The 14,903-nt window shown below is 36.4% G+C and overlaps 1 protein-coding gene across 2 annotated transcripts in view; it reads right to left on the reverse strand.

The window, feature by feature from the left end:
* Positions 1-14,903, reverse strand: part of MOSPD2 (motile sperm domain containing 2) — a 55,983-nt gene that overhangs the window by 16,453 nt on the left and 24,627 nt on the right. For both annotated transcript variants that reach the window (XM_040634251.1, XM_040634243.1), the window contains exons 7-9: positions 13,541-13,579; positions 3,264-3,388; positions 355-531 (exon numbers count right to left, since the gene is read on the reverse strand). In XM_040634251.1, the coding sequence (XP_040490185.1) occupies positions 355-531; positions 3,264-3,388; positions 13,541-13,579 (341 nt within the window). The remainder of the gene's footprint in view (positions 1-354; positions 532-3,263; positions 3,389-13,540; positions 13,580-14,903) is intronic.

A 14,903-nucleotide genomic window follows, 5' to 3' on the forward strand; every position in this document is an offset into this window, starting at 1 on the left:
TATTTATCCCTCTATCAAGCCCCTGATAACTCATACAAAGATAACGAAGTGCTCTTTGAAAACCGAAACAGAAGTAGATATGTTTTAAACTAATTACTTTTATCTCAGCTAAATCAAAAATATTTTCAATAAAACAATTCCTTCAAAGTGCATTTTGCCAATTTTTATACAAATGCATGAAATCAGCCTTTTTAAACACAAAAGCGACACTACTGGTTAGCTAGTACCATCCTTCCTCTTGTTTACAAAGATGTGGAAGGGCAGCAAGTTAAGTGAATTACAGTCACATACCTAGCTAGTTGTAGAATTGTGGACAGGCCACAGGTTTCGACTCCATTTTATTGTTAAAATTACCTTTTTTAGGAGAGCTGTTTGTTCTTCATTCGAAACTGTTTCCAAGGTTTCTTTGCCATCACTTTCTAGATCTTCCTTACTCGAAGCTTCATCCTCACTGGCAATAGGCCCATTTTCACACAATGGTGTTTGGAAGTCATCATCTACTAGTGGCGGATAGCTGTACTTGAAGGGATCCTAAGAGGAAGGAATTTTATAACAGCCTGCTAAGAGGTGGGTAGAGAAATAATTGTCTAAGTAAAATTAAAATCCACTCTCCTGGCCAAAAAACAAAAACAAAAAACAAAAAACCACACCAGACTTAATTAGTGAAATTTTTAAAAAAGGAAGCATTTCAAAACACAAAGGGAAAAGCAGTAAGTGGTGTGGACAACTGGCTAGCCATCTGTGAAAGCACCGAGTTGGGTCTTTAGCTCATTCTTTGCACCAAAAAGAACTTCAGATGGATAAAAACTTGGAAGTATGTATTTTTTTAAGTTTATTATTATTATTATTTTTTAGTAATCTCTACTCTCAACGTGGGGCTCAAGCCCATGACCTTGAGATCAAGCATAGCACACACTTCCGATGGAGCCAGCCAGGCACTCCAAAAGTGTGTATTTTTTAAAAACCATGTAAGCTTTTAAAAAAAAATAGCTCCAGAACACCACATGGGATTGAAAAACAGAAAACAAAACACAAAACCTAAGTAACGAAGACCTTTCTAATCATAGCACAAAACCTAGCAGGCATAAAAATATTGATAAAAATGGAGCAGACTAAAATGAAACCTCTCTGAATTGCAAAAAAACAAAACCCAACAATCAACCAACCAACCACAACCCCCCCAAGAAAACCCCCTAAAAAAAACCAAGTTGTTTTTTTCTTTAAAGCCATAACTGGGAAAATTATGTACCACATGTATGAGAAGCAAGACAGATTTTGTTAATATATACAAATCAACAAAAGTAATAACAGAATAAAAAATAAAGGAATGATACAGAGTTCATAGAAAAAGAAGAGACTACCTTTTAAATCATAAAAAATGAGCAACATCACTTACAATAACAAAAATGCAAAACCACAATATTTTTCACCCAAGACTGGCAAAGATTACAAAAATGAGAGTATGTGATGTTGGCATGGATGAGGTTTAAGGATTGCCACATGTTATTGGGAAATGAGCACAATCTCGTTAGAGGGCTGGCAACAGATAACAAAATTTAAAACTACAAATACCCACTGACCTGATGATTTTACCTCTAGGAGTTCATCTTCTACTTACACTGCTATACCCACGTACCAAGAGTTATTTACAAGGATATTCACTGCAGAACTATTAATAATGGCAAGAATAGGAAACAACTACTAGTCCTTCAAAAGAGAACTGATTAAATACATTATGTTATATCTATACAGTAGAATATTCTGTAATGGTCTAAAAAATCAGGTAGACCTCTAAGAATCAATATGGCATAACCTAACAAGAAACCAGTAAAACAACATATGTGAAAAAATAAAATGGACAGAACATCTCCAGGAGAGAAAACTTGAAAACAGTGACTGACTGCCTTTGAAGAGTGGCAGTGGGCAGTAATGTGGGGAGGGAGACATTTCACTAAACTGTCGTACTTTTCAGTCTTTAGGTACTGCTTGCTTTAAAAAAAAAATGGTGTCTATGTATTACTTTGGGGGAAAAATTATGTTAAAGAATAGAAGTCCTACTATAATTCTGAGTACAGCCCTGAAAAAATACGCCATTAATGACAAAGAAGGGAGATAATCTTTTCTACCCCTAAAAATAATTTTTACTAGATGCCATTAATTTTAACAATTCTATGGGCAAATTATTAAAAACAAATCAAATAGCTCGTTTAACTAAAGGTAGTACCTGAAAATGAACCGTACTGTGTTCTTCTGTTAAAATGTAAAATATAAAGGCTCAAAATAGGAAAGTTGCAAATTTCAAATAAAAAATATTGGTTCAAGTTTCTTCTAACCAAAGAAAACAAAAGGACATGCCAAAACTTTTTATCTTGCTAGTCATTTGATCCTGGTTGAATACAATTTTGCCAGGTAGACAGTATATGAAGTTGATTGTAAAAGACAACTTAAATATTATCAAGTTAATCCAAAGCATACCAAATCCATAGGCTTTCAAAGTTTAGAAAGAAAAATTATCATCACAGTATGTTTCATTGTTATGTAGTATTAAAAATTTAACATATACCTACTTATTCCTGGTCTCTTGTTTGAAAGTAGCAAAACAATTTCAAAAAAACTTGAAAATACATATTATTTTTTAAATTAAAAAGCCTGTTCAATAGTAAACAAATGGAAGCAAACTAAGGCATGTGAAAAAAAATTCAATAAGTCATGGTTACTAATTAAATAATTTATGGTTCATCTCTAGATACAGGAATACTATTCACCATAAACGAGTAAAACAGCTTGTTATATTGATTTGGAATGATCTCTAAGACATGTTGTAAAGAAAAAAGTAGGATGCACAATGGTGTAAAAATACACTACTTGTTTAAAAGAGATGGGAGGGAGGAAGAATTACATATATATTTGCTTATCTATATTACATATTCGTGGAAATAAATGTAAGAAATGGAATTGGGAAGAGGAAGAGAGTGATTGGGATAGTAACAGAAAGACTTTTCACTGAGTATTGTTTCTGAATTATTTGTGCTGCATATTGAATACTTTTCGGTTTAGAACCATGTAAATACAGAACCTACTCAAAATGAAAACAACTTGAAAACGTACATTAAAAATGTCTGTAATGGTGTTATTTTGGAGTATCTACGATCTTTCTCTGGATGTTAAGATATTGCTTTTTCTTTTTCCTTAAGGAAAGAATACACCCTAATGCGCCATGATGCAGTCTTATTTTAGAAACACATTTCAAGGACTATACTTACAGTTCCACCCATGTGGGGAGGCAGGTACTCTACGCTGACATAGTCCTGGACTTCATTTTTACTGGTAAACTTCAACAAACTCACTGCTTCTGGACCAAGCCAGGATTTCACAATTTTGAAAGCAGCTGAAGAAAAAAAGTCACTTCATTAAATTCATTCTCTTTTCAATTAATTTACTGTACGTGCTCATGTCGGTCTTCTGAAATTAGTTTGGGCGAAACTCTGTTAATATATATCTTTTCCCTGTAGGCATTTACATTGTGACTATCTGTTATGGGTTTCAAATGTTCCATGAAGATTCAGGAAGCTTAAATTACCTTGATGTGCATCAATAAACTTACCAAGGTTCTGGCCTCTGTACAAATCTGTCAGTGATCCCCACTACTAAGATTCCCAGACACAGAATCACATAGCACTGCGGTTTGAGGAATAACTGCACAATAGTATGGAAAGGGTCATTTTTCCTTCTACTCCTGATAAACCCCCAACCTGAAAAACCTTCTCAAATGGGAAGTCAACAAGAGAAGGAAGTAGCCCTCCTCACGGGTTTGAGCTAGACTCAGACTTCATCCTAACCCTAAACTTCTCTGCCTTTCTCCCAAGCCCTGCGGCTTATATAATTATGAGGAACTTATTTATGGAACCTACAAGAATACACTGTTATCAAACACAGCTGTTTAGTAATTACAATCTTGTTCTTTCATGCTATTCTAATTTATACCTAATTTTTTTAAACCTTGTTTCCATTCTGACATTCTAAACACATTTTAAAGAAATTAAAAGAGGAATCCTGCATTAAATTTGCAAAAACATCAATGAAAAAAAATCAGGAAAGAAAACAGTATGATAAAAATTAAATAGTGGTTCAGAAAACTGCATTTTTACTTTGGCTAATTATGCTTAAATTTTACATAAGATTTACATTTTCATTAATTTCACTTTAAAAAGTTTGTAAGTTGACATGTTTGAAGCTATGCTACTTGAATTAACCAAAGTGCTAAATCTAATTTTTTATAACAGCTTTGTTGAGATATAATTTACATACCATAAAATTCACCCTTTTAAAATATGCACATCAAAGGTTTTTAGTGCATTTAGACAGTTGTATAACCATCACCACTATCTAATTTTAGAACATGTTCATAATAAAAAAAAAAAGAAACCCCTGCCTATAAGCAATCTCTCCCTATCCTCCCTACCTACCTCATTCCCTGGCAACCACTAATCCACTTTCTGGATTTGCCTATTTTGGATATTACATATAAATGCCACCATACAACATGTGGGTTTTTTTTTATTGGCTTTGTTCACTCATCATGCTTTCACGGGTCATCTATGATGAAGCATGTATTGGTATTTAATTCCTTTTTATGGCTGAATAATTTTCTATTTTATGGATCTACAACATTTGTTTATACATTCATCAACATAAACATCTGAGTAGTTTCTACTTCTTAATATTATGAATAATACTGCTATGAACATCTGTGTCCAAGTTTTTATGTAGACATAGGCTTTCAATTCTCTTGGGAATATACTTAGGAATGAAATTGTTGAATTATATGGTAATTCTATGTTTAACTTTTTGAGGAACTGCCAAACTGCTTTCCAGAGTGGCTGCACCATTTTACATTCTTACCAGTAATGTATGAGGATTCTAATTTCTCCATATCCTCAACACTTGTTACTGTCTTTTTGATTACAGCCATCCTAGTTGGTGTGAAGTAGTATCTCATTTGGTTTTGACCTGTAGTTCTCTAATGACTAATGATGTTGAGCATCTTTTTATGTGTTTATTGCCCATTTGCATATCTTCTTTGGAAAAAGGTCTATTCAAATCTTTCGTCCTTTTTAATTGGGCCATTTATCTTCTTATTGTTGTGCTGTAAAAGCTACTTATATATTCTAGATGTAAGTTCCTTATCAGATAATATGATTTGTAAATATTTTATTCCATTCTGAGAGTTGTCTTTTCACCTTCTGGATGGTGTCCTTTGAAGTATAAAATTTTAAATTTTAACGAAGTCCAATGTATCTGTTCTTTTGTTGCTTGTGCTTTTTCGGTGTCGTATCAAGAAACCACTGCCTAATCCAAGGCCACAAAGATTTACTCCTATGGTTTCTCCTTTTATAGTTCTAACCCTTACATTCAGGTCTCTAATCTACTTTGAGCTTATTTTTGTATATGAAGGGAGACAGAGGTCCAACTTCATTCTTTTGAATATGGATATTCAATTATCCCTGTATCATTTATTAAAGAGACTATTCTTTCTCAAGAGAGATCTTGGAAGACAGTGGCAAAGTAGAAGGACACTAAGGCTTGCCTCATCCCACAAATACAACTAGATAACTATCAAATCATCCTAAATGCCCCAGAAATTCATCTGAGGACTGGCAGAACAAGGTAAAGAAGAGGCCACATTGAAGGTAGGAAGTAGAGAGACCTGGCTTGGGAGAGAAATGGATTACGGCTACTGCAGTGGGGAGGGAGCCTTGGTCATGGTGAAGGGCAAGAGACAGACTAGCACACAGGGGAGCACGTGGGGAAAACAAATCCCCATAGCAACTGGCTTGGAAAGCAAGAGGGCCTGAATTTCTTGAGTTCTTGCAATCAGTAGGCCTTAAAGCCTGGAGTTTTAAACGTCAGTGTGGTTGGCTCTGGGAGAGTTCAGAGGACATTGGGGCTGCTCTTGGGGAAAAGGCAGGACAAAGAGCCCATGGATATACAGTGTGAAAACAAGAGACCTGAAGAGTACCTGGGGCACAAGGTACGGAGGTTATTTGCTCATCCTGGAGCATGTCCCAGACAAGCAGCATTCATGGAGAGACCCCTTGGGGAACAAAGAAGGTGGCAGGTATCATTTCACACCCCCATCCCTCAGCATAAGCACAGGGCCACCTGCAGGAACCAGCACAACACTGACACTTGCTACCTAACTCACTTACACCAAGCTCTTCTAGACCCCTGGGCTCTAGAAGAAACACCCTTCCCAGTCACGCTTGCCTCGGCCCCAGGTCTGCAGGTCCCCTCCCCCAGAACACTGGCCCAAACCCTTGCCAACACTACATCTCCTGACCCAGGAGTTTTCTGAGGCCTCAGATCCTGTGGCAGCACCGACAGGTCTCACTTCAAAAACAGACCAGAGCACATCTAGTTAAAATGTGCCACATTCAGGCCAGGGACCAAACTCTGCCCACAACAGGCAGAGATAGCCTCTGCAGATGACTGGCCTGCAGGATAAAGTGGCCAGAACACAACAGCAGAGCACCCACAGCACACACTGGAGATACCCCAGAAGCGCCAGGCCCTGGGGAACAGGGGACACCACACGGCAGGCCGCTACAGGACCTCTTCTTCACAAAGCCATTACCCTCAAGAACAGGAGATGGAGCTGCCTTTCCTAACATACAGGAACAGGCACAGAGACTTAGACAAAATGAGAAGACAGAGGAATTTGCCCCAAATGAAAGAACAGGACAAGGCCCTGGCCAGAGATCTAAGTGAAACAGATATAAGTAACATGCCTGATGGAGAATTTATTATTATTTTTTAAAGATTTATTTATTTTAGAGAGACAGTGTAAGTAGGGGTAGGGGCAGAGGGAGAGAGAGAGAGCGAGAATCTCAAGCAGACTCCACACCAAGCATGGAGCCCAACACGGGGCTTGATCCCATGACCTTGAGACCACAACCCAGGCAGAAACCAAGAGTCAGATGCTCAACTGACTGAGCCACCCAGGTGCCCCATGATAGAGAATTTAAAGCAATGATCATAAGGATACTCACTGGACTTGAGAAGAGAATGGAAGGCATCAATGAGACCATTAACACAGAGATAAGGAATAACAAAGCAAAGAAAAAGGGCTCAATATACAAAATGAGAAACACACTTGATGGAATGAACAGCAGGCTGAAAGAAGTAGAGGAACGAATTAATGACCTAGAAGACAGAGTAATGGAAAAGAATCAAGATGAACAAAAGAGAGAAAAAAGAATTATGCAAAATGAGAACAGACTTAGGGAACTCAGTGACTTCATCAAACATAATAACATTCATATTATAGGAGTCCCAGAAGAAGAATAAAGAGAAAAGGGGGCAGAGAATTTATTTAAATAATGGCTGAAAACTTCCCTAATCTGGGGAACAAACAGATATCCAGATCCAGGTGGCACAGAGAACACCTAAGAAAATTAACAAAAGCAGATCCACATCAAGACATATTTAGGGGCGCCTGGGTGGCTCAGTCAGTTAAGCATCTGACTCTTGGTTTTGGCTCAGGTCATGATCTCAGGGTCATGAGACTGAGCCCTGTATCAGGCTCTGCACTCTGCAGAGTCGGCTTCTCCCTCTCCTTCTGCCCCTCTCCCCCCACTCAAATAAATAAATAAAATCTTTAAAAAAAGACATATTGTAATTAAGATGGCCAAATATGGTGATAAAGAAAAAAATATTAAAAGCAGCAAGACAGAGAAGACAGTTGCATACAAAGGGAACCCCATGAGGCTATCAGTGGATTTTTTCAGTAGAATCTTTATAAGCCAGAAAGGAATGGTAAGATATATTCAAAATACTGAATGGGAAAAACCTGCAGCCAAGAATACTCCATCAAGCAAGGCTATCATTCAGAATAGAAGGAGAGATAAAGAGCTTCCCAGACATTCAAAAACTAAAGGAGTTCCTAACTACTACTAACCCAGCCCTGTGAGAAATATTAAAGGGGGCTCTAAGTGGAAAGGAGAGACCAAAAGTGAGAGTATAAAGATAGGAAACACTGAAGCAGTAAAAATGAATATTTCCGTAAGCAATCAGTCAAGGAACTCACAAAATAAAAGGATGTAAAATATGACACCCTACACTTAAAATGTGGGGAGAGAGGAACAAACAATGGGTTCAAACTTAAAAGACTACCAACTTAATATAGACTGCTATATGTAGAAGAGGTTATTTATATACAAACATAACAGTAACCACAAATCAAAAACCACTAATAAGTATGCAAAGAATAAAGAGAAAGAAATCCAAGTATACCACTAAAGAAAACCAGCAAAACATGAAAGACTAAAAAAGGACTGGAGAAAATCTTCAGAAACAACCACAAAACAAGTAATAAAATGGAAAAATACATATCTATCAATAATTACTCTGAACGTAAATGGATTAATGCTCCAATCAAAAGACACAGGGTGACTGAATGGACAAGGAAACAAGACCCGTCTATATGCTGCCTACAAAAGATTCATTTTAGACCTAAAGACACCTGCAGATTGAAAGTGAGGGGATGGAGACACATTTACCATGCAAATGGCTGTCAAAAGAAAGCCAGAGTATCAATACTTGTATCGGACAAACTGGACTTTAAAACAAAGACTAACAAGAGACAAAGAAGGACACTAAATACTCATAAAGGGGATAACCCAAAAAGAAGAAATAACAATTGTAAATATTTATGCACCCAGCATGGGAGCACCCAAATACACAAAACAGTTAATAAGAAACATAGAGGAACAAATCAATAATACAATAGAAGACTTTAACATCCCACTTACATCAATGGACAGATCATCTGAACAGAAAATGAACAAGGAAACAGTGGCTTCGAGTGACACACCAGACCAGATGGATTTAGCAGATATATTCAGAACATTCCATCCCAAAACAGAATACACATTTTTTTTTCAAGTGTGCATGGAACATGCTCCAGAATAGATCACGTATCAGGCCACAAAACACACCTCAACAAATTCAAAAAGATGGAAGTCATATCATGCCTCTTTTCTGACTACAGTGCTATGAAACTAGAAGTCAACCACAAGAAAAAATCTGGAAAGAGCACAAATACATGGAAGTCAAATAACATGTTACTAAACAATGAATGGGTCAACCAGGAAATCAAAGAAATAAAAAAGTACACAGAAACAAATGAAAATGATAACACAATGATTTAATACCTCTGGGATGCAGAAGAAGCAGTTGTAAGAGGAAAGTTTATAGCAATACAGGCCCACCTCGAGAAGCAAGAAAAATCATAAATAAACAACCTGACATTACACCTAAAGGAGCTGGAAAAAGACCAATAAACAAAACCTAAAACCAACAGAAGGAAGGAAATAATAAAGATCAGAGCAGAATCAAATGACATAGAAACTAAAGAAACAGGACAGATCGATGAAACCAGAAGCTGGTTCTTTGAAAAAACCAATAAAATTGACGAACCTCTAGCCAGACTTACCAAAAAGAAAAGAGAAAGGACCCAAATAAATAAAATCACAAGTAAAAGAGAAATAACAACAAACACCACAGAAATACAAACAATTATAAGAGAATATTAAGAAAAACTATATGCCAACAAATTGGACAACCTAGACAAACATTCCTAGAAACATATAAATGACCAAACCTGAAACAGGAAGAGACAGGAAATTTGAACAGATCAATTATCAGCAGAGAAACTGAATCAGTAATCAAAAAACTCCCAATAAACAAAAGTCCAGGACTGGATGGCTGCACAGACAAATCCTACCAAACATTTAAAGAAGAGTTAATGTGTATTCTTCTCAAACTATTCCAAGAAACAGAAGAAGGAAAACTTCTAAATTCATCCTATGAAGCCAGTATTTCCCTGATACCAAAACCAGATACAGTTACCACGAAAAAAAAGAACTACAGTCCAGTATCTCTCATGAACATAGATGCAAAAGTCCTCAACAAAACACTAGCAAACCAAATTCAACGATACATTAAAAAAATCATTCACCACAATCAAGTGGGATTTATTCTTGGGTTGCAAGGTGGTTCTATATTCACAAATCAATCAATTTGCTACATCACATCAATAAAAGAAAAGATAAGAACCATGTGATCATTTCAATAGATGCAGGAAAAGTATTTGACAAGGTACAACATCCATTCATGATAAAAATCCTCAACAAAGTAGGTTTAGAGAGAACACCTCAACATATTAAAGGCCATATATGAAAACCCACAGGTAACATCATCCTCAGTGGGGAAGAGCCTTTCCCCTAAGGTCGGGAACAAGACAAGGATGTACACTCTTACCACTTTTATTCATAGTACTGGAAGCCCTAGCCATAAGCAATCAGACAACAAAAAGAAATAAAAGGCATACAAATTGGCAAGGAAGAAGTAAAACTTTCACTATTTTCAGGTGACATGATACCATATAGAAAACCTAAAAGACTCCACCAAAAAAACTGCTAGGACTGATAAACGAATTCAGTAAAGTCACAGGATACAAAATCAACGTGGAGAAATCTGTTGCAATTTTACACACCAATAACGAAGCAGCAGAAAGAGAAATTAAACAATCTCATTTACAATTATACCAAATATAACTAGGAATAAACTTAACCAAAGAGGCGAAAGACCCGTACTCTGAAAACTATAAAAACATTGATGAAAGAAGATATTTGCAAATGGTGTATCTTTTCTTTTTTTTTTTTTAAAGATTTATTTAGGGGCACCTGGGTGGCTCAGATGGTTAAGCATCTGCCTTAGGCTCAAGTCATGATCCCAGGGTCTTGGGATGGAGCCCCACATGGGGCTCCCTGCTCGGCCGGGAGCCTGCTTCTCACTCTCCTTCTACTGCACCCCCGCTTGTACTCTCTCGCTCTGTCAAATAAATAAAATCTAAAAAAAAAAATGTCAGTCCTTTAATTTCATTGTTCTTCTTCAAGATTATTTTTACTACTCTTGGTCTCCTGCATTTCCATGTGCACTTAAGAACAAGCTTGTCAATTTCTGTAAAAAAGGTAGCTGGGATTTTGACAGGGACTGCACTGAATTGGTAGATCAATTCAGGAAGTACTGCCAACTTAACAATATTAGGTCTTCCAATCCATGAACAAGAGATGTCTGTTTACCTAGATCTTCAATTTCCTTCAATGGTGTTTTGTAGTTTTCAATGTATGAGTCTTGAACTTCTTTTATTAATTTTTACTTCTAAGTATTTTATTCTTTGTGATACTATTATAAATGGATTTTTTTCTTAATTTCATTTTTGGATTATTCATTGCTAATGTGTAGAAATACAGTTGAGTCTATATGTTGATTTGTATCATGCCATCTTGCTGAACTCATTCATTAGTTCTAACAGGGTTTTTTTGGTATATGTATTCCTTAAAATTGTACATATAGAAGACTATGTCTCCTACAAATATAAATAGTATTACTTCTTTTCCAATATGGATGCCTTTTATTTCATTTTCTTGCCTAAGTGCCCTGGCAACATAAGTGTTGAGAGCAGACTACTCTGTCTTGTTCCTGATCTTAGCGGGGAAAGCATTCATTCTTTCATTGCTCAGTATCATGTTAGCTCTGAGTTTTCATAGATACAAGTTTTATATAAATGCCCTTTATTAGGCTGATAAAGCTTTCTTCTGTATATTCAAAATTAACTTTACCCAAAGAGAGGTCTGGCCTTTGCCCTCAGCTTCTGGAAGGTCATCTTCATGCCTGATAGGAGTGCCCCTGTTTGCCCGAGGGCCTTGGGTCACACTGAAACAATATGATTTAGGGTGGGGACTTTGGTCACACAGTATGAGTAGACCTCTGGAGAGAATGGAGACTGAGATCAAACACATGATGAATCAGTCAGGTCTATGTAATGGGGCCCTAATAAAAACTCTGAACACCCTGGTTTGGGTGAGCTTCCTTGGTTGGCAATACGCCAGGAAGTACTGCCATCTATCAATGCTGGGAAACTAATGTGTTCCACGTTTGGTACTTCCCTGGATTCCACCCTATGTTTTTCTTCCCTTGGCTGATTTACATCTGAATCCTTTTCCTGTAGTAAACCATAACTGTGAGTATAATAGCTTTCAGTGAGGTCTGTAATTCTAGCAGCCCTGAGGGTGGTTTTGAGAACCCCTGAACTTACAGGTGGTGTCAGAAGTGAGGGTAGTCTTACATGGACTACTGTGGTCTCCCTAACTTTGCAGGTGTTACAACTCTTTGCACCTCCTATTCCTAGTTTCTTGAGTGCTTTTAGCACGAGAATGTACTAGGTTCTGTCAAATGCTTTTTCTGTGTCTGAGATGATCATGTGCTTTTTCCCTCTAGTCTATTAACATGTTGAATAACATGGATTGATTTTCATATGTTGAAACAACTTTGCATTCCCGACATAAATCCCACTTGGTCATGGTGTATCATCCTTTTTATATGCTGCTAGGTTCGGTTAGTACTTTATTGTGGGTTGGTCCATCTATATTCATAAGGGATACTGGTCTTTAGTTTTCTTTTCCTGTGATGTTAATAGAATGTATCTGCCTCATAAGATGAGTTAGGGAGTGTTCCCTCTTCTATCTTTTGGAAGAGTTTGCAAAGGTTTGGTGTTGAGTCTTCTTTACGTGTTTGGTAGAATTTACCAGTAAAGTCATTTAGGCCTGGACTTCTCTTTGTGGGATGTTTTTTGATTACTAATTCAAGGTCTTTTGTTATACTTCTCTTCAGATTCTTCCTGAATTATTTCTGTATTTTGTCTTTCTAGGAACTTGTCCATTTCATCTATATCATCTAATTTCTTGGCATACAAATGTTCACAGTATTCTCTCATAATCCTTTTAATTTCTCTAAGGTTAGCAGTGATGTCTCTCATTTCATTCCTGATTTTAATCACTGGAGTCTTTCTTTTTATCGGTTTAGCTAAAGTTTTGTCAATTTTATTTAAGTTTTCAAAGAATCAAGGTTTCGTGTTTCATTGGTTTTCTCTATTGTTTTCTATATAACAATTGACTCTGGCAAACACAAATGAAAATGTACATTCTGAAAATAATATTAAATTTACAATCATGTTAAAGTTGATAAAGAGTGTTCTTCAATGCTTTTAAAATAAATTTTTACCAAAAAATATATCATGACTGTCTTATAGAAGGATCATGTGCCTACAGAGATTTGTAGTAAATTTCAGATTCATGCCACCTTTCTCCTCAACCGAAGCCCAGGAGAAAATCTGGCCAACGCCTGTGTTCTGTGACATGCCCAACTGTGGATGACAAACTGAGGCATCTGACTCTAGTTTTACCTGAATGGCTGAACATCCTGATGCTGTTTTTAGAGAAGACTAATGCATGTGCTGCCCAGAGCCTGGGGGTAGAACATTGACCCGGTTTGCTTAGGAACAGCTTTTGAGTGTTCTAGCTCAAGTACACACCAAGCACAGCATAAACATTATTTAAAACCACCACAGAAATATGGCTACATTGGAAAAAAGGAAACCAGACATTTTGTTTTGGCAAAGTGTTAGTAATATACTCACCGTTCATTATCCAAGGCATATCAAAGATCACCATTTTGGCTGAAAGACAAAAAAAAAAAAATTCACTCAATGTGATTTAGTGCCACTATAGTCATATCACTTTTACCTGGTCTAGAAAAAGCTGGTCATCTAAACCTAACTAAAAACTGAGCTAGCTGACTCTGTTCTAATTCAGTGAAGTGTGAGTGCTGCTCGAACCAAATTAACTTCTCACACTGATGAGGGGCACACCCAGGGCAGCTTTTCGGAAATGACCACTGCTTTATCACCGTCCTTTGGCAAATAGCCTGTTCTTTTGTTCGTTTACTGCTTTTGCTGTTTGCAGAAAGGTACAAAAGAAAATAGTTAAATGGGTAAGTGCTGTTTTTGGATGTGGCATGTCATATTAGTGCTGAAGCCCTGTGAACTTTAAAATGATTTCAATGTCTACATGTTAATTGAATTTAAATAAAAAAATAAAATGATTTCAATGTCTAATTTATTGGTTTTGACAATTTTCTAGAGATTTATATTGTTAAACCACTCACATTTTCCCCTCACCCAAACTTTAATACACCATTATGTTTTAAGAAACAGAATTTATACTTTTCTTCATATTATAAACCCCAGGAAGCCAATAATTCCCAAGTATACAGAAGTATTATTTGCATATTTAGATGAAGATGTGAATAACCCTATTAACAATTATGAGAAAGAACCAGAAATCACAAAGGGAAGTTATGATATCCAATTCACTGTTCTATTCCAAAGGAATCAAAATGTAATTTCATTCTTCTCTGAGCAGAGAACCTCCTAGAATGATTATATTAATGTAGGACAAGTAAAGTAGGTGTAAGAAACAAGGTATCTTCACAGAGGTACCCTGGTGCTTAATACCTCAATCTTCATCTGTGACATGCCTAAAAAGATGTGGACTTAAGGTTTTATGAAATAATGGCTGTGTTTCACGACTGATTTTGAAGCATAATCAGTTTAAGATTCTACAAAACTTAATGTGTGCAATAATGTAGTTACCTAGTTACCTCTAGTTAATTGGAATGACTAGTGTTCCAATTCATCTTTATACAGACCCATGAATTTATTAATAGTTCTCTCAAAAGAATCTTATATATGTTTTATAAGGTAATCATGATATTTATACTATTTATAAATGGCTCTTCACAAACTTTTAGATATTTCAATAAACAAGTGGATATTTTATTTTCATTTTGTACATAAAAGGAACAAGCTAATAATATGGGGTCGAGATTCCCTACTGACCAATTGATTGGTATGTAAAACTTAATGAATCAGGGTACATGGTAGATCCAGGAAGAATTCAGACTAGCAGATCCTCCAGGTTTCCCAACCAGACATTCTCTTT

This window comes from Ursus maritimus, assembly GCF_017311325.1.
Source record: "Ursus maritimus isolate PB19 chromosome X unlocalized genomic scaffold, ASM1731132v1 scaffold_X1, whole genome shotgun sequence".
In the NCBI taxonomy this organism is placed as follows: domain Eukaryota; kingdom Metazoa; phylum Chordata; class Mammalia; order Carnivora; family Ursidae; genus Ursus; species Ursus maritimus.